General features: G+C 34.2%; 1 protein-coding gene across 13 annotated transcripts in view; it reads right to left on the bottom strand.

Moving 5' to 3' along the window:
• The window catches only part of TAF2 (TATA-box binding protein associated factor 2), an 82,176-nt gene that overhangs the window by 11,315 nt on the left and 50,198 nt on the right, over window positions 1-20,663 (bottom strand). For 9 of the 13 annotated variants that reach the window (XM_082364058.1, XM_082364062.1, XM_082364063.1 and 6 more), the window contains 5 exons: window positions 15,111-15,220; window positions 5,269-5,498; window positions 3,792-3,947; window positions 3,195-3,300; window positions 686-808 (listed from right to left, as the gene is read on the bottom strand). In XM_082364058.1, the coding sequence (XP_082220184.1) occupies window positions 686-808; window positions 3,195-3,300; window positions 3,792-3,947; window positions 5,269-5,498; window positions 15,111-15,220 (725 nt within the window). Of the gene's footprint in view, window positions 1-685; window positions 809-3,194; window positions 3,301-3,791; window positions 3,948-5,268; window positions 5,499-12,260; window positions 13,687-15,110; window positions 15,221-20,663 lie in introns of those variants that run through there. The other 4 variants (XM_082364064.1, XM_082364068.1, XR_014236502.1 and 1 more) reach the window with 3 other exon arrangements.

Genomic DNA, 20,663 nt, shown 5'->3' with positions numbered 1-20,663 from the left:
TGGATAAAGAAAGTGTGGTGTATATATACAATGGAATACTGTATATATTCAGCCATAAAAAAGAATGAAATGATGCCATCTGCAGCAACATGGATGGACCTAGAGATTATCATACTAAGTGAAGTAGGCCAGACAAAGACAAATATCATATGATATTTGTTTATATGTGGAATCTAAAAAAACAATACAAATTAACTTACTTACAAAACAGAAATAGACCCACAAAGAAAACAAACTTACAGTTACCAAAGGGGAAAAGGGGGGAAGGCATAAATTAGGAGTTTGGGATTAACATATACACACTATTATATATAAAATAGATAACCGGCAAGGACCTACTGTATAGCACGGGGAACTATACTCAATATTTTGTAATAACCTATAAGGGAAAAGAATCTGAAAAAGAATATATATATATACATATGTATAACTGAATCACTGTGTTGTATATCTGAAACTAACACATTGTAAATCAACTGTACTTCAATAAAAAATAATAATATATGTAGCTTACATTTGAAAAAAGTCTTTATGTCAGATAATATAGAGTCAATGTGTTACAAGAAAAGCAAGTCCTGAGATCTGTAGTTTTTAATGTATTCTTTAAGTTGATAAAGAAATTTTATGAAGTTAATAGATTCGTTCTTGAGCAAAATAACAACAGCAATGATAATAATAATTTCACCTGTTCCCTTTCGTGCAAGTTCCATATTCCACTGGGGTTTTGTGGTGGGTGTGCCATCAGAACCTGATGAGTGCTGGGGGATTAAAGCAGATCGGGAGCTGGCTGGCCGATATTTAGAGAGTCCTAAAATGCCAAAGTAGAGCGAAAATAGGGATTTATTTCTTTGTTTCCCAAAAGAAGAAAACAGTCTGAAGGTTTTTATAAGTTAACCTTAAAGCCAGAATCAGTTCAACAGTAAAATTCCAATAATAAAAAGAATACTACTTTTTAAAAGTACTGAAGATCCCGCATTTGATTTACTTCTTTGTCATGGTTCCAATATACTTAAGTCTGAGAAAAATACACATTCAAGAAAGACAGTTTACCTGACTCGACTGCTGAACATATAAATTGGAGTCTATATTTTGGAGCAGAACTATGTCATGTTTTTTATTATTTATGTGGAACTTTGCATATAGTAAAGCATGCCTGCTCCCCCCAAAACTTATTAATAAATTCTATTATAATATTTACTCAACAAATAGATCAAAATAATTTAGGGATTACAGAAGATATTTAAAACAGGAACGTTTTAATGGTATAACGTGAACAGCACTGTAGTTATCAGGAGACCCAGGTTCTAATTCCAAATTATCCACAAATTAGATATACAGTCCAGGTAAGACATTTATTTTTTTGTGCCTCAATTTCATTTGTCACATGGAAAAGTTCGAGGATTTGGGTCTAGCACTGAGTTGGCTATTACTTGAGTGTGTCATTTAGGGTAAGTCATTTAATATCTCTCTGCTTAAATTTCCTTATCTGTAAAATTGACAGAATAGATAAATAACTGTTAAGATCTCTTACAATTACAAAAGCCAAAGAATTCACGACCTGTCAGTTTTCAAAGATAATTAGGTTCATATTCTACCTGATGCCAGTTTTCAAATTCTACTAGCTCATCCTAGATTACTAGATAGTAAAAAGTACTTTAGGTCTCACAAATAAAATTAAACAAAAAGCCAAACAAACAAAAAGCAGACCAAGGTAGGTAAGGGAGACTTGCACAAATATAGCATGTTAAAAAAACAAACAAAAAAAAAAAACCTCATTCAAATGTAAAGATCATAAAAGATAACCACAAGCAGCATGAAGTATAAATAGGATTTTCCAGTGAAAAGAAACAGGAACAGTACCTCCCCCGTAAAAAAGAAAAATAGTCATATTCATAATAAAAGAAATGCATTATAAACTTGAATTATCATTTTATAGTTAATAAGTATCTTTTAAGTTATTACATTGACAATAAAATAGTACCATGAGATATAAAAATGATAAATAAATATTAATGAATTACACCTATGGATCAATATGGATGAATTTTGGCAGCAAAATGTTGAGTGAAGAAGACCAAGTCATACTATCATACCATTTTCATATAATTCAAAAACTAAGGGCAAGTAAACATATAGATCATATATATATGTGGTATACTGTAACAAAAAGCAACAGAATGATTAAGAAAAAGAAAAAAAACTCAAGACAGTATTTATTTACTTGTAATGCAAAGACAGGTGAACAGAATCAGAGAAGAAGCATAAAGTGAATGGCCACGGCATGGAGTATAATATACATGTTAAGGTGGGTGGCAGGTTCACCAATATTTGTTTTATTACTGTATTTGCAAGTTACATCAAAGCTTTATTCCTGAAAATTTTAAAATGCTGATGACATGAACTAGGTATAATCTCTTCAAAGGGCATTATGGCAATAATATCAAGAGCTATGAAAATCTTCTAAAGATAAGTATCTTACAATAAAGCTAAAAAATCACCAAAAATATATTTTGGGGAATTTATCCTAAGAGCATAATCTGACAAAAACAAAAGCTTTTGTGTGAAGATATTCAGAGAGAATTATTTGCAAAAAATTAAAATCGGAAACAAATGCCTTCCCACAGGGAAATAATAAGGTAAATTCAAGTGTATCAACTCAATACTGTCTCAGGTAACATTTTCAAAAGAAAAGATTATGATGTTTGAGAGATGCATGCAAAAATCTATGATATGACATAATATTATGTGGAACGGGCAGTCAAGAAGAGAAAGTAGTTGTGTTACAGGCTGCATTTACTGTAGTCAAGAAGTTTTGTATATAATTATGGCTACATTATTTATAAAAAAACAAATCTAGTATTTTATTTTGAGGTTAAGCCTACTACAAAAAACAAAACAAAAAAAAAGAAATGAAAGCTATTGGAAGGAATCTGATGAATGGATTTTTGAAAAAACAAATCTAGAAGTAAGCCAAATATTTTAAAAGGACCACAATAAAGTAGAAAATCAAACGAAATACTTTAAAAAACTTTATTCCTTTGCTGATATGTGTTATAATCTGATACAATCTAGTATTTTATACTGGCTTCCTCTAAACTTTATAGTTGTTCTCTTCAAAATAAAGCAACACACCTTAAAATAGTGATATCGTGTGAACTTTCTCCATCAACCCCAGTGAATGCAATATATCTTACCTGGAGTTGACGGCCTTTCAAGCATGTTTAAATGATGGGAAATGAACGCCTGGCTATCATGAACAGTATCCATATCAATCTCCTCCTCATCTTGAGAGCTTGAAAACTAAAACACACACATACAAAACAAAGGAGCAAAAGAGCCATTACATCACTTTATGTTTGGATTTTTGCTCTTAAGAAAGGTAGCAGAAAGGCCACAGGATATACCCCCAAAAAATCTTAAAAGGAAAAGTAGTCTTTTTCTCAAAAAGTATTAAGAGAAAGAAAAGATTATTTGGTTCAGCCTCCAAAAGAAGCTGACTGGAAATTACAGGAAATATAATAGCAACTAAAATCTGTTCCTATGTTGTGGGAAGAAATAGTGAGCTGTGGTAGATTGTGCACACACAGTTCCTCCTCCAAACAGAGAAGAAGTATGTGATAATATAAGTTTAACAATCGGTTGGAATGTCTTAGATGGACATTTGAGTTCTTTTATGATTCAGTCTGTCCCAACTGTTCCTGCTAAGGAAAAACCATTGCAAGTATTCAAAAAGATTTACAAGAAGGTGAATATCCTACACTGTTAATACAGGTTTAACCTGTATTTCTTACTCTGATTTTGAGTTTGACTTTACTGCTATCCTCATTCTTCTCCAGTATTTGACCAGGTTCTAGTGGGGACCCCAGTGGTGTATCAGCCTTCCTCTTCACTCCCTGCTGATGAGCTGATATATTACATGATGCTTCCTTGGCAAGGTGATCATCTTCCTGTGGCAATATTCAAGATCAAAATTAGATTTCTGAAGACAAGTAGCTCATGTTATAGCTGAAAACTAATACCTATAGCAACCATGCAGATTAGAGCATGCCCAGTGCCTAAAAGTTATCAGCAATGGGCTTAAAATAAATCTCACCTTTTCCTATCTGCTGGTCTTTTTGGGGGGAGAAGGGAGATAGTAAAGTGAACATTTAAAGTTTTCCCCAAAGCATATATCTTTTGGTGTCATTTTCTTCTCTTATCCTAAAGATTCCAAGTATGAAAATGGATAACTTAACATACATGGGCAAGAATTATAAACATATTCATTTCCACTGGTTTATAAATATTCAGATATAAAAGAGGTCTTTAATGAGACTCATTTTTTTTTTTCCTATTAAAAGATGTGTCTTACTTCTTCATAACCCAAACTCTAGGATACATTTTAAATTTATAACAAATAAGTCTGGTTATATTTCAGAAAATCTAGGTGGATAAGTACTTTTAAATGACTACTATTAACTAGCATAAAGAGAAATTTGAATTTTAAAGTGTCAAAACACCAGTAGGGAATTGCCAGGCAAGTAATCTGGTCTAAATATTGGTGAAAAATGAAGCTTGACGTATTGGGGACATTTTGCCATCAATAAGAAAATCATTTCTGGAAAACTTTCTTTAAATTACAGTAAAATAATTGACATGTACCCTAAAGGTCTTTCTACAAAAAGTTTGGTAATTTCATAACGCACAGTTGGAAATAAAAGCTTTTCTAAAGGCACACATACACATATATGTAAATTAAAAAATATAATGCATACTCTCCTCCCAAAATCAGCAGATTACGCTTTTACCTGACCATTCATTGTTATTTATTTGATTCAATAAGCATTTTCCAGGCACCTTTCATATGTTTAGAATTGTGCTATTATGCAAAGTAGCAAAAAAAAAAGAAAAGTCAAGGCCCTGTGTTCAAACAGCTTGCCATTACAATATATGGACAAGACAGGTTAATATGTAACAGGTTAAATATTCATTTCAATATTCTACTACTGCAAGTAGAAATTCTATGCTCGAGTACAAGAAAATCATTGTCATCACAAAAAAAGGAGAAAACGGACTAGCAGCACGTCGTCTGTTATGTGCAGCTACGTATCAATAGTTGTCAGCAGCACTTTATAAACTGTAAAGTGCTAAACTAATGTCAGCTAGCAGTTTTCTAAATGACACAAGAAGCTGTTAGTGGCTTTAAAATTCACCAGTTCAAAAGAAACAATTCTCTTCTTCAGAGCTCTATATAATAAAACTACACCTTCTATAACACGTGATTCTTACAGGGTTCTGAAATCCAACTAGCTGTGTGTGACTACTTGGATTAACCGCAGCTTCTTGGTTGCCTGCTATGGCCTCTGGAATTATGGTTGGATTCAAGACAGCTTTTTTCTCTTTCAGATTAAGGACCAAGCCAAGTTCTGGCAAGGGTAAGCAGGAAGGTCTACTGAGGCCAAAAAGTGTGAAGTACAAGTCCACAGCACCACACCGTAACCGCCAGTCATGTGAAGTACCTAGGAAGTAAATAATAGTAATAATAAAAAGTCAACATACATGTTTATCCATACATTTTAAAAATATTCCAGAACCTGTACAGAGGGAAGGGATGAGAGGGTTATGATACCTAAAGGAGCCACCTATTGACCTAGGCCCCGATGGCAAACCCTCCACTCTAAAGACGCTTCTTATAACACGGGAACCTACAACTGTTACAGAAACAATAAATGTTCAAATGAAATCATGAATCTTAAACTGGAAAAACTTTATTCTTTCATTCTTCCTACAAAATAAAAATTAGACATAGTATAAATCTAATATTCCCAAAACAGTGTTTTTTCTGGCTCTAAATCCTCCTTTTAGTTCCTCCTCCTTGGTAACTGCTCCACATTCATTCATTCTCCGTTTATCTTGTCTGATTTTCTTCTTTAATAGCTTGTTAGGAAGACGGCACACCAAGAGCCTTCATGAACCCTACCACTGGGAACAAATTCTCCTAACCCTCAAATTTATTACTTTCAGGTTTTAAATACAGTAAGAAACCCTACAACTATCTGAAATAACACAATTCTAAACTTTGACTTTAGAGAAGGAAACTATTTTGCTAAACACCTTCATATTTGTGTTGTTCTAGTTGGTATTTATTTAAAAAAACAAAAAACAAAAATAAGCAAACCCCGGAGATGGCAACAGGTCATAAAACATGTATTGACCAGAAGAAAACTGCATCTGTAGAAATTCAGTTTAAAGTAGAGACACTTTCCAATTTCTCTGATGAGTCTCAGTGTCTTCATCTCCAAAATACGGGTTTTGGTCTCAGATTATACCTTACCCTATAGCAATAAAAGACCAGAGCACAGTGACATCAGAACTCTTCCTCACTTGCCTTCTTTTCCCCAGTGGAACACTCCAGGTAGATACTGCCACCAAACAGAAGTGTCAAGGTGAAATTATCATCTAGGTTTAGATAATTTCTATGGTTTCTAGGCAGAATCTAAAATGACCTAGAGAATTTAAAACATGTGAGAATAAGAAATATTCTTCTGGATAAGAAAAATAAACCATATAAATACTTAATTTTGGCCAAGAAATGTGGTTTCAAACGGGTACCATAATGTTTTAAAAAGGAGAAACAAAAAGGAAAGAAGTTGCTACAGCAAACTTTAGACAGCAGAAATATTAAGCTTTGTGGTTTTCAACAACAAATATTAGAATAAGTAAATACATTGTAATCAAGTACGATTTTGATAAGATTTACTCTGACAGATAGGTAACTATTATATTAACTATGTGCAAAGAACATCCACATGGATTTATAACTTTAATTTACAGAGTTCTTACTATATACTACACACTTGCTAGGCACTATGCATGCCATTAAACAGCCATCAATCCTATTTGAGACATCTTCAGTTTTGCTACTGTGTGATAAGGTTAACAGATACATGACACTGCTGGAAGCAAGAGAGAGAGGCAGGAGCTCGAGAAGTATGAGTTTTTATATCATAAAAACTACAGAGAAACCAGACATCGGAAGAACAGCACAGAGTGAAAGTAAGGATTTTATACTGGAAATCCATTTCCTTCTCTGGAATATCCATATTTGGACAACTTAATGGACTGACATTGCCTAGTTTTTTGTAGGCACTCATTATTCTTCTCCTCAAAGAATTTTACATATGTAAATGTTCCACAAAGGATAGGTATCAGATTCCTGGGCCTTTTATTACAAAGGCTGGAGGGGCTCGACCCTCTCAGGAAAGGGAGGGAATCCTGCCAGAGCAGCTAGCCCTGTATCTATCTATTCATGGGTATAGCAAGAAAAGAAGTGAATCTCAGGCACTTTATCAGTAAAGAAACTAGAATGGCTTAGGGTGCATTTACACTGGAATAAAACTTAACCTTGGGCTTCCCTGGTGGCGCAGTGATTGAGAGTCTGCCTGCCAATGCAGGGGACACGGGTTCGAGCCCTGGTCTGGGAAGATCCCACATGCCACGGAGCAGCTAGGCCCGTGAGCCACAACTACTGAGCCTGCGCGTCTGGAGCCTGTGCTCCGCAACAAGAGAGGCTGTGATAGTGAGAGGCCTGCGCACCGCGATGAAGAGTGGCCCCCGCTTGCCGCAACTGGAGAAAGCCTTCACACAGAAACGAAGACCCAACACAGCCAAAAATAAATAAATAAATAAATTAATTAATTAATTAATTAAAAAAAAACTTAACCTTGAAGAGCAGTATTGCCCAATTATGTCCACTGCAAATAATGATCCTGGAATCTTTATAGAATGTAGATGACATTGAAACAAGTCAGGCAACTGAGTATGAATTCCTAAATGTTTCTTAAAAAATTATTTTAATTTTAAAAAGCAAGTAATGTATATTTTGATGAGCTAGGGTGTTGTTTTGTTTTTTGAAAGTCAGCTAAGGATGGTTAGGCAGCACAGCGTATGAAGGCTGCTAAAAGCACTGAACCTCTAGAATATGGTTTTTGTTACTTTTTATTTCTATGTGGGCTTTTTGGTTTTGGATTTGTAAAGGTTTTGGTAGACCTTCAATTTGTATGGAGGAATGAGCATTATTCTTCTGTTCCTGGGGGAAGTCCTTGATTAAATGTTTTTTTTCTCACAAAAAAACAGACTTATAAATATTACAATTTAAGGCTGATAAGAGGGAGCTAAAAAAATAAGCAGTACTTCTGTTAAAATTATAAAACAGAAAAAAAAATGAGAACATCATGTTTCAAAATCATGGAATAAAATCTTAAAACGGTTGTCACTTTATAGTGGAATATAGTCGGAAAAAACACTTCTGCTTACTTACTAGTTAGCTCTGTGATTTTGGGCAATTCAGCTGCCCAGGCCATAAAATGAGAGCAATTGACTTAATCTTTAAGGTCCTCTCAGGTCTAAAATTCCATGATTCCAAATCAACCAATTCTATGAGAAATAAGCCCTGAAAGAGCTCCGGATTTCTACCCTCAGTGATAGCATTCTGAAGACCCTTCTTTAATCTTCTAGCTACCCCTCCCAACACAATCACTTATATGGCAAGGAATGCTCATATATACGAAAGAACAAGTCATTATTCTTTCCTCTCAGGTAAAAATGCTGTCCATTCTGGTCTCATTAGCAGTTATACTTTGGGACCAGCCCTGCTTACCTGAATCAGAAGAACAATGCTCAGTGTGGATGTTCTCTATTCAAATCACAAAGTATCTAAAGACAAATCCCCCAAATAACAAATCTGATCTTAAAAAAGATCATCACTTCATTTTCTGAAGCAATTGACATTAAAGCTGATCAAGCCAAAAAGCTCCAAAGAAGAAAGCTCACTTAAAAAGCCACCATTTTCAGGACATTTTTCTTTTTTTGGCTGCACCCTGTGGCTTGCGGGATCTTAGTTCCCCGACCAGGGATCAAACTCGTGCCCCCTGCAGTGGAAGTGCAGAGTCCTAACCACTGGACGGCCAGGGAATTCCCCAGGACATTTTTCAATAAACCCAGCACTCCTTATTGATGACAGAAGCTTAAAAATTTGTACAGCTAGGCCACACAAGTATGACTGCCATATGGTAGTTCTGTCCTATCTTTCTGTCCATCTTACACTAAAGTAAAAAAAACACAGCAAATTTCATATATATTCATGTGTGCGTTTACATATATAATTTCTGACAAAAAAATGAATTATGTCTAATAAAAATGTTTTCATTTTCTTCCACCATTCCTATTTCTAAGAGGAAGGGTTTGGGGGAGAGAGAAACAGAGGGGCGGAACTTTGAAATCTGATGTTAATATCAAAATTGTTTATTTTCTTATTCAGAAACCTGGCAAATCCTACCGAACTGAATTTTAAGTAGTCCTTCATTCTACCCCCTAGAGCGCAGCTATAAACTTCCAAACATTAAAAGTTATGATGTAAATAAATAGCCTTCAGTGTTCTGAATAATTACATAAATGTTTTTATGTCATTCTTACAGTGAAGTGCCAAACAATGAAGAGTAGCTTGGGAGTAATGGCTAAAATTTCATTCATGATGATATAGTATCTCTTCAATGAATGCTTATTATCTTAAGGGGAAAAAAAAGCATTGTTAAGCAGGCAAGGCCAGAGAAAGTAGTTACATTTTAAAATATAATATTTTAGACATTGTGGGTCTTTTGGTCTCTGTTCAATTTCTCAACTCTGATGCTGTAGTGTAAAAGTTGCCATAGACAATACGTAAGCAAATGAGCAGGACTGTGTTCCAATAAAATTTTATTGGTGGATGCTGACATTTTAATTTCATAAAACTTTCAGGTGTCATGAGATACTATTAAACATTTTTTCCAATCATTTAAAAATGCAAAAGCCATTCTTAACCTATGGGCTGTACAAAAACAGACGGTGGGTCAGATCTGGCCATAGAGCCACTGTTAGCTGACCTCTGTTCTAGATGACATATATACTTTGAAATCTGTAGAAATGAATTAGTACAAGTACATAAAAATTTACAAGTGAAATTTACTGATGAACATGCTAACGAATAACATATTGATGGGACATCATCATGCAGCATTAATTTACTGCACACAGTTCCAAATACTTATCTGGCTGTCAGTTTACATGTAACTCTGTCAATATCAGTGCCAGTGGAGAATTTATTATCAAACTGAAAATCTATTAAACATGATTTAAGGGCTACAGTATTACAAAAAATGTAGTCTAGTCCAGTGGCCAATTCTATAGGATGAGACACAGTTACAAATAAATATTGGAATCGCTGTAATAAATTTATTTGCCATGGAAGAATGATGTGTAATTATTTTAAACAAATTACTATATTACAACTAACATTTTTTATTACTGTGATTACAATTTTGAATTTTGTATTTTATGTTCAGTACTTTAATTTGTGAATTTTATAAAGAATGACTTTATGCCTGTTGCAGTTGTTATAACTGGGAAATAAACACTATACTGACTTAAAAAAAAATAGCACCAATAAAGATTTCTAATTCTTAGGTTTTTATTTTTTTAATGAATTTTTAAAATTACTGTCACGTTGAGCTATAATCCAGTATTTTACCTAAAAGCTACAAAAGGTAGGATCTCATATATTCTATATTTTGAAAGATTTTTCTTTGGGAAAGGAAAATGATTTCTTTCAGTGTGCAAAAAAATACATACAGCTAACAGAAGTCAGACAGGTCATAATTCCACCTGCTCCTCACTGCCTATAGGATAAAACACAAATTCCTGAGGCCCTTTGCTTTTGGATCCTAATCTATCTTTCCAGGTAACACTCACTATTTTCCAAATACCCTTTCAGAACTCAAAGGTTTTACATATAATTAATTCTCTTACCTAAAATGTCTTTCTCCTATGACAAACTCTTTTTCATTCATTCCTCAAGAGCTGGCTCAAATATCACCACCCCATGAATATTCCAGCATTCCAGGCAGGGCTCATAGTTCTGTTCTTCAGGTGACCAGGGTATTTTGCTCTTCTCTTTATTTTAGCAACTACCTGTTTGTATTATAGTTTATCTTTTCCTATGTCTCTCTTTCCATTATACTGAGTTAATGCAAAAGGCATCTTTGTATGCAAAAACATAGCACAATGGCAAACAGGAGGTGCTCAAGAAATAACTGGTGAATAAATTAATGCTTGAAACCTTTAAAAAGAATTGCCCCTGGACAATGTAATATTTTTAACTAAAAATAAAACTATTTAAGATTCTTAAGCAATGAGGGATGAAGACTATATAATGTGAAAGATGTTTCTCTTTAAAAATGTTTTACTTTCTGTGGAGGATTATTACTTTAAAAGCTGTATGGGAACTATAAGGACATTTTTGGGAACAACTGAGGAAACCTGAATATGGGATATATATTGGGGTGCAGTGTGATAATGGTATTGTGTATAAGTAGAAGAATGTCCTTATTCTTAGGAATATACGCTTAGTATTTTGGGAAAAGTATCATGAGGCAACTTATTTTCAAATGATTCAGAAAAAGAGGGTTTGTAACATACACACAGAGAGTGAAAAGAGAGAAAGTAAATATGGTAAAATGTTAACAACTAGTTAACAGAGCTGAAAATATTCAATATATGGTTATTCATTATACCATTTTTTAAATTTTTCTAAGCTTTGAAAATTTTAGAAACAAAATGGTGGAGAGAAAATGTTATATGGGAAAATTAAACCAGTGAATGAGTTAAGATATCTGATATGAGTATGCATGTGTACATACATCTATAGTTGTGTGTGTGTGTGTGTGTGTGTGTGTGTGTGTGTGTGTATTTTCACAGCAAAAACTGTTAGGAAGATACGTGAGTAGCACCCAAAACTCAAGGATAAGTGGAGCTACCACACAGCAGGCAGAGTGCAGAGACCTGGCAGTCCTGGCATCTTGAGAGTAGAAGTCTGAGAACCCTCCTTCTGGCACAGAGCCATTAAAATCCCCCCAGTAGGGCTTCCCTCGTGGCGCAGTGGTTGAGAATCTGCCTGCCAATGCAGGGGACACGGGTTCGAGCCCTGGTCTGGGAAGATCCCACATGCCACGGAGCAACTAGCCCGTGAGCCACAATTACTGAGCCTGCGCATCTGGAGCCTGTGCTCCGCAACAGGAGAGGCCGCGATAGTGAGAGGCCCGCGCACCGCGATGAAGAGTGGCCCCCGCTTGCCGCAACTAGAGAAAGCCCTTGCACAGAAACGAAGACCCAACACAGCCAAAAATAAATAAATTATTAAAAAAAAAAAAAAAAAAAGCAGTCTTATTAAAAAAAAAAAAAAAAAAATCCCCCCAGTACATTTCTAAAAAGAATATTACTAACAGTCATTGAATGATATATCCATTTTTTAAAAAGCACAAATATGATTTCTTAGTTCATCTTACTTTCAAACTAATTTCAATTTTCTAAATCCTGTTTCTACGTATCCTACTGCAATTAATCTCTTATTGAAAAGTTTCTGAAACCAGCTAAGCAAAGAAACTTTGATTCCTCAAGAGTACCTGATGACCATCTCATAAGATGATCCTTCCTTAACTGCCATGATACGTCTCCATATATTTTAAATGAGTTCAAAAATTGTATAACTAAGCAAAGTCAACACCTCTCAAATCCAACTTGGAACAGGACAAAAATAAATGAATTAATATAATTAAATCCCTATCGCCCACAATTTATTTGTTCTCCATATGTAAATCAAGATAATGCTTATCTCAAGTGACGTGATAACCCAGGAACCCCAGTAAGGAGTAAGGGGCAGGCAGAGCTCAGCAGGATATGGGGACTTAGATGATGCTCTAGCTCCTTTTGTTACAAGTGAGTTCTCATTAACATTTCTTAAAACAGTAACTGTTAAGAAGATAATATAGCAATGTGAAAAATTCTCATGATAAAATGCAATTTAAAAACTTCACTACAACTACAACTATGTCCATACACATATACACAAAAAGAAATTTTTTTCCCTAAAGGCCAAAAACACTCAAATCTTAACAGTGGAGACATAATGAAATTATATAGTATTTTCCTTTTTTGTTATTTTGTCCAGACAAACTCTGCAACATGATATTACTTATTATTGAAAAAAAAAACTTTAAAGGAATTTCTTAGATCAGATTCATTTATGTATCCCAGAGGCCCAGGATTGGAAGGGAAATGGGCAACCTTCTAATCAATCTTCCCGAATGCCCAATGTTCTCCAAAAACATTAAAAAGAAAAACAAAACCAAAAAACCCTCCCAATTATTTGTGCCACTCCCACTGTTCATATTGTTCCCAGTTATTTATCTGAAGAACCAAGCAAAAAATTGTTTATGACTATGGTCTCATTGATCTGTTCTGTTTAGATTATTGGCACAGAGAATTCCAAACTGAAGCAGTAACTGTACTTTATACTGAACACTATCAAAAATAAATACTAAACATCAATCAGACCTTGAGTTTGTATAACCACAATCTTCCAATGGGCTTCAAATGTTTTAGAGATTGTCTCATTAATCCTAAACACACATTTATTTTGTCCAGGAAATCTTCCCTAGAAGGTGGTATGAGAATTCTTTGTACTTCATTATGCTTTCCTCAAAGTTGTAATCCATCACAACCATGGAATCATGTATTCTTATTAAGAATATATTCAACACAGTACAGTTTGTGCCACATATTAACTGCTGAATGATCCTTGACAAGTTTGTGAACTTGTGTGCTCATCCCCTGGATCTAAATGACAGTAATCACAACATTCTTTAAGGTAATCACAAGTAGCAAAATATAAAACATTATGTAAACAGTAGCACTTATTCTTCTAGGTATTAGGGAAAATATGAGAATAATTTGGCAATATCGACATAAACTGGATTATGTGTTGTTTTCTGAATACTGTGATAACAAGGGCCATCCTATTTTCAATTTTATTAAATTTCAATGAAATATCTACTATGGTGCCTTTACTTGAGGGTATTGAACTATGATTATGAAACTGAGGGACAGAAGTTATACAACCACAACATCTCAGTGATAGTAAATTAAATAATTTTTGAAAAAGAATCAGAACTTGGTATTTAGTTGTGATTCAGTCAAGCAGTCACTAATAAGATAGGCAGGGCAAGTTATTTTCCAATATTCTAGAAAGAAGGTAAAGTGACATATTTATTAGAATGAATACCCACTGCTCCCTCACCATCTATCAGTAACAACTTATCTTTAAGCAAAACACTTTTCAGCCTAGCTTTTGATTGAATTTTAAATCAAAACCAGTATTACAATTTCAACATATCAGAGACATAAGGCAAATTTTCTTTACATATATACTACAGTTAGAAGTCAACAGGAAAAGACCAATAATTCAATTAAATAAAAATGGCAAAGAACATGAATGACTTACATGAAAGGAACTACAAATAGCTGACACATATGAGAAGTATAATGATATCATTACTATGTTAGTATAACAACATTTTTGAGCACATAATATGAACTAGTTACTGTGCTTTACAAATATGAACTCATTTAATTTTCAGTTTGCAGAAGTAGGTATCATCATCACCTGCATTTTAAAAATGAAAAACGATAGGCTCAGACAAGTCACAATGAGAGTAAGTCATCCAGCTGAGACTTAACCCTCAGCAAATTAGTTCCAGAGCTCACGCTTGGGAGCACTAACCGCCTCTTGACTTCACTCAAATAATGGAAATTAAAACTGTGATGAGATACCATGCTCTCCAAGGTGCAGAACAATAACAATATGTACGGCTCTGAAAAGGATACACAAGAAATTGGTTACCTCTGGGAAAGGCCACTAGGAGGCTAGGGAAAAGAGGTGAGAAGACATTTTTTCAACCCTCTGTAACCTTCTGAAATAAAAATAACAATAATATTTGCAAATTCATGTCTACAGCTCTTTAAACATTTGAGACACTTTCCCATAAATTAATATTTTTGTTTCCTCAACCACCCTGTGGGGCAAAGTGAGTGTCTATGTCCTTAGCAAATGTAATCACAGCCACCACTGTGAAGGTAAGTATTCTCCTTTAAAAAAAAAAAAAAGACAAAAATTAACCACAGTTCTTTAAGTATGGATAACCTGTTATAAAATGAAAATATCCCAGTAATAAAAAAATTTTTAAAAGCCACTGCTGTCTTACCAGAATTCATAAGTTTCCAAAGTTGATCTACCAAAGCTTCATTGCATAAGGGAGACTCCATGTTCTTAGTAAATGGTGGGTTCTTAGTTAACATGTTTAGAATCTTATGTCTGAAAGATAAAGAAAAATTAAATTTTTGCTAACCATTAAATAAAAACTTTTGAAAATTATCTGCAGTTCCTCCTTCCTATTTTGTCATCTCTCTTCTGACATCTAGCTTTGTGTTTAAGTTTAGTTCCATTTCAAAAGACATTATGTTGCATTCTAAACATTTACTATTGTTTTTTTACTAAAAAATTCTGGTGGATTTGTTCTCTCTAAAAGTGCCTTAGGGTACAATGAGGTCTTCTAAAACCTGACTCTATATATTCCTAACCAACATTTCCTATCCCACTTCTAAAATGAACATTTTACTCTTCTTAGAAAAGTTTACAAAAAAGACTGGTTAGTAAATATAAAAATGTTAAAATGAGGCAAAAAAAAAATCACATGTAGGCCAAGAAGTCTACATTTGAGACAATAAAATGTAAACTTTATTATTATAGTAACTTTGCAAAGCATGAAAATGTGCAGCACTATTTTAAATATGGAGATTGCAAAAAGGTTTCCTCAAAATAAGCTTAAGTTTAAAAGAGTCAATTAAGAAAAGTATCCTCACAGAGGGTAAGAGTTAAACTCCACTACTGGAAGTTTTTATCTTACATGAAAGGCTACCCAAACACATTATGGACTCTTCTGAAAAAATAGGACACACAAAACAAAATGTGAAAAACAAATGCCCAATGCTACGAGCAGGAGACACCATAAAAAAAGAATAGAGAAAGAAAAGCAGAAGCAAGGAAGCCACGGCAGCAGTCTAGTAGTCTAGCATTCAGGATAAAAGCCAGGTCTAGGACTAGGTCTGAGAAATTCAAGACCTCAGAATAAGGGAAGGCTTGGGTATAACTAAGGAAGAAAGAGACTTAGGTCATTATATTTGTTTAGGTTAGCAAGACCTTAAAGAAGGTGAACCTGGGATATTTTTATGTTTAGTGGTTAAGAGATCAAATTGTATTTGTACTTGAAAAAAAGATGGGAGGAAAGTAGAACTGCAAGGTTGTAGTTTAAGTCACTTAACCCCTTTTGGCTTCAATATCATGTCTGTAAAACTGAAAGATGTGACTAACATCCTTTTGTGATTTGAAATTTTAAGACTGAAGACTATTGAAAGGCTATGAGAACCAAAAGTGAAATGTGGTTATAGATGCAATTTATACATACGTAATATGAAAGGGGATACATACCTTATGGATATTTCATATCCATATTTTCATATCTTTATGAGTAAAGATATTTTCATATCTTTATGAGCAATTTCTGTTTGTAAGAATAGATCAGTATTACAGGTAAATAACACTGTTTAAAACGTGGATGGATTTTTCTTTAGGAGATGTTAATGTTAATACTTTTAATTTGCATGAAGAAGAAAAGTTAAGTTTCTATCCGGCTGCTTCCCCAATTACCCCAAATACCAAAGTGGTAGGGCCCAACAAATAAAACTTTATGGTATTTACTCAGATCATTACAAACTCTTTACAGCCATGCCAATGAATTGTAAATGGTACTCTGGGGATAGCTCTGAAATTATAATTAAAAGAGCAATAATGATAATTATGTGTACTACTTTTAGTAAATTAAGCATTTTTTCAAAAGTTTTGTTTTTCTTTAAAGTTTAGATGATAGAAGAAAGGCTTTCACAAGGAAGTATGTATAACTGACTAAACACTCAATGCAATACTCAGAGGAGATAAAGTTTAAGGGCAGAAAATGAGAATCTTATGCTTAACTTTTCAGAGATTAAACAAAATTCACAATAAGCATACACTTCAGATACATAAAACAGACCTGAAGCAAATCCTGAGAAAATCATGGGTTTATGCCATGTTCATGGCAGCAAAAACATCACATTATTTCCCTAAACAATTGACAAATTTCTTGGTGGACTAGTCCAATCCCATTGCCAATCACTATCTATAAGAAATGCAGTCAAATCGAAAACAGAAAAATGTTCAAAATCTCTCTGGAGAAAAGGCATTGAGTATAAGTGTGTCCCTTGAGGAAATGATACATTGTGATCATATATGCATGCTTGATTCCAACATGAGAAGATAATTCCATGTCATCTTTAAAATAATCCTACCCAAATCTAAAGTAAATATATTTAATAAGTTCTTCCTATTAATGTAAAAAGTAATATACATGCATAGAAATGACCGGAAAGGAATAATCCAAAATGTTACGAATTATTGCTTCTGGTTGAAATAATTATACGCTATTTTTAAGTTGTCTTCTTAATGTGAGTTTATATTTTTCCAAATCTGAATGAGCATTTTAAGTTATTCCCATTGAAAGGAAACTGTAATTTTCAAAAATGTAAATTTCATTTGTTTTAAAAACAATGCACCAACCAAAGCACACTTACTTAAATTCTTAAGATATCCTAATAAAGAACTGATTTACAATCTGAAAGTCTTTTTTTTTTTAATTTATTTATTTTATTTATTTATTTTTGGCTGCAGTGGGTCTTTGATGCTGCGCGCGGGCTTTCTCTATTTGCAGTGAGCGGGGGCTACTCTTCGTTGTGGTGCGCGGCCTTCTCATTGCGGTGGCTCCTCTTGTTGCGGAGCATGGGCTCTAGAGCGCAGGCTCAGTAGTTGTGGCGCACGGGCTTAGTTGCTCCGCGGCATATGGGATCTTCCCGGACCAGGGCTCGAACCCATGTCCCCCACATTGGCAGGAGGATTCTTAACCACTGTGCTACCAGGGAAGCCCTGAAAATCTTCTATTCAGAGAATACTATACAAGGAAAGCCAACAACCCTATTATTACATTTAAAACATCAAACCCAAATAAAAGACCAAGAACTTTCCCAAACATTTAAAAATAATTAAACAGCTTAAAGTTTTTTTCTACATACAGTTGTCACTACAGAGATAAAATCACTTTTCTTTAATATATGAATTAAGTTAAACATATATATACGATTAGAGGCGGAAAAAATTATCTCCAACCACTTGTTTAACATGTATTTAATTACCTATATGCAAAGCATCATGCTATGTGCCAGACATACAGTGGCAAAAGGAGACAAGGTCCCTGTCTTTTTAAAACTTATACTCTCATGGGGGAGACAGCAGTAACAAAAAAAATCAAACTATAATAATACACATACATAGGAAGTATGTATGTACTTGAGTAAAGGAACAACTGTAGGATTTTATGGGCAATTATGGCTTGAGGGACCTAACCTAGTGCAGGTAGTCAAGAAAGTATCCTTGTAGAAATGGTGTTCAAATTTAGCTTTAAAGTGTAAAGGAGTAATTACAAGTAACTAATTTCTTTCCTCTAAATTTTCAGGTTTCAGCCCCCAAATTCTTCAGAGCTTTATCTAACTCTAAAAAAATCAGCAATTGTGATATACATAATAATAAAGACAGAAATTTTTAAAATCAATATTTAAAAAAAAATTTAATTCTTATTAATGGCCATCTTACTATTAGGAGTTTAAAAATCAACCAAAAGCCATAAAAATAAAACGCTTTTTTGGGGGCAGGAGAGACGAATGTCATTGATTTTAAGACAGACAGAAACAGAAACGTTTACCTACCTTTAAGATTAAGAATTCTATCCAATTAACACAGCAGAATATAGCAGTTCTATATGATGGCTACTCAACGAGTTTAAGAAAAAGTAACAGAACAGACTGGTGGTTGCCAGAAGCGGGAGCTGGGGGGTAGTGAAATGGGTAAATGGGGTCAAAGGGTACAAAGTTCCAGTTATAAAATAAATAAGTCATGGGGAGGTAATATACAGCATGGTGACTATGGTTAGTAATACTGTGTTGCATATTTGAAAGTTGCTAAGAGAATAGATCTTAGAAGTTCTTATCAAAAGAAAATAATCTGTAACTATGTATGGTAATGGATGTTAACCAGACTTATAGTGGTGATCATTTTCTAAAACATAGAAATATGGAATCAATATGCTACACACCTGAAACTAATATGTCAATTACACCTCAATATAAATAGACAGGAAGGGAGGAGGGGAGAAAGAAAAGAAAAGGTAACGATGAGGACAAAGAGAAAAGGACAGAGTTCCTATTCAAAGCATAAAAAATAGAGAAAAAAAAAAAAACCCCACAAAAATAGAGACAGATATCCCAAGACACCAAATAATACACACATACAATAACTGCTGACGTGGTAACACTCCTATCCTATGACCATTCACTGCCATAAAAGACTTTTTTTAAGACGTGTTGAACTTTTTTTAACTATAACTATGGCCTAGATGATATTAAGTAAAGCCTAAGAGGTTCCCTATTCGTGATATAAATGAATCACATCACTTATGAAGTAAACACATCAAATATAATCATGAAATATATCTTTATACAGATTTTCAGTTTAGAATGTAAATAACAGTGCTCTTAAAATTTGAATGACATTAATAGCTCCACATTTCAAAAGCAATCATTTAGACTGTACAGTATATAATTTAGAAATATAACTTCAAGTATTATATAATATTATAATCTGCTGAAAATGATCTTCAAAACACAATTTTAAGATCTCAGAAATATGTGCCTTGGGGCTTCCCTGGTGGCGCAGTAGTTAAGAATCTGCCTGCCAATGCAGGGGACACGGGTTCGAGCCCTGGTCCGGGAAGATCCCACATGCTGCGGAGCAACTAACCCTGTGTGCCACACTATTGAGCCTGCGCTCTAGAGCCCGCGAGCCACAACTACTGAGCCCACGCACCACAACTACTGAAGCCTGCGAGCCACAACTACTGAGCCCGCACACCACAACTACTGAAGCCCACGCGCCTAGAGCCTGTGTTCTGCAGCAAGAAGCCTGTGCACCACAAGGACGAGTAGCCCTTGCTCGCCTCAACTAGAGAAAGCCCATGACCAGCAACGAAGACCCAATGCAGCCAAAAATAAAAATAAGTTAAAAATAAATAATTTTTTAAAAAACGAAATATGTGCCTTGATGTTAGTTCTTGATGTGAATTGTAAACATAAATGAATACACGATAAGCTTTATTTATACTGTATTTATACTTTCTGTCCCTACTTGTCATCAGCAGCATCTTATTATAAACTTTCAAATGCATGAGCTCTGCCAGATAAAGAGATGAGGCTGGTTTCCCGCCTATTCTCTTTTATAGGAATATTTACTTCAGAATGGGTGATTATGAGATTTTTGTCTATGTCAACCTTACCTCTTGTACACATCAATAACAAGGACAAATTATTTAAAATACAATTCAGATCACAAATCAAGAACTATGAAATACAAAGAGAAGAACTTTGTACAAAGAATATTTATTTAATAAGCATCATTTAAAACACTGAAATACAGATTTCAGTTAGCTGAAATCTCTTACATGGATTCTTCATGCTCAGATGCATTTCAGTGAAGTTAAAAGGCAGAGTTTATTTGTATGCCTTTTTAGATGAAAAATATCTGCCAACTGATGAGTAAAGTTGAAGAAGACAATGTCTCT

Source organism: Balaenoptera borealis (genome assembly GCF_965194805.1).
Source record: "Balaenoptera borealis genome assembly, chromosome: 17".
Classification (NCBI taxonomy): domain Eukaryota; kingdom Metazoa; phylum Chordata; class Mammalia; order Artiodactyla; family Balaenopteridae; genus Balaenoptera; species Balaenoptera borealis.
Note: the sequence above shows the minus strand (reverse complement) of the source record. Positions and strands in the feature narration are given on the sequence as shown.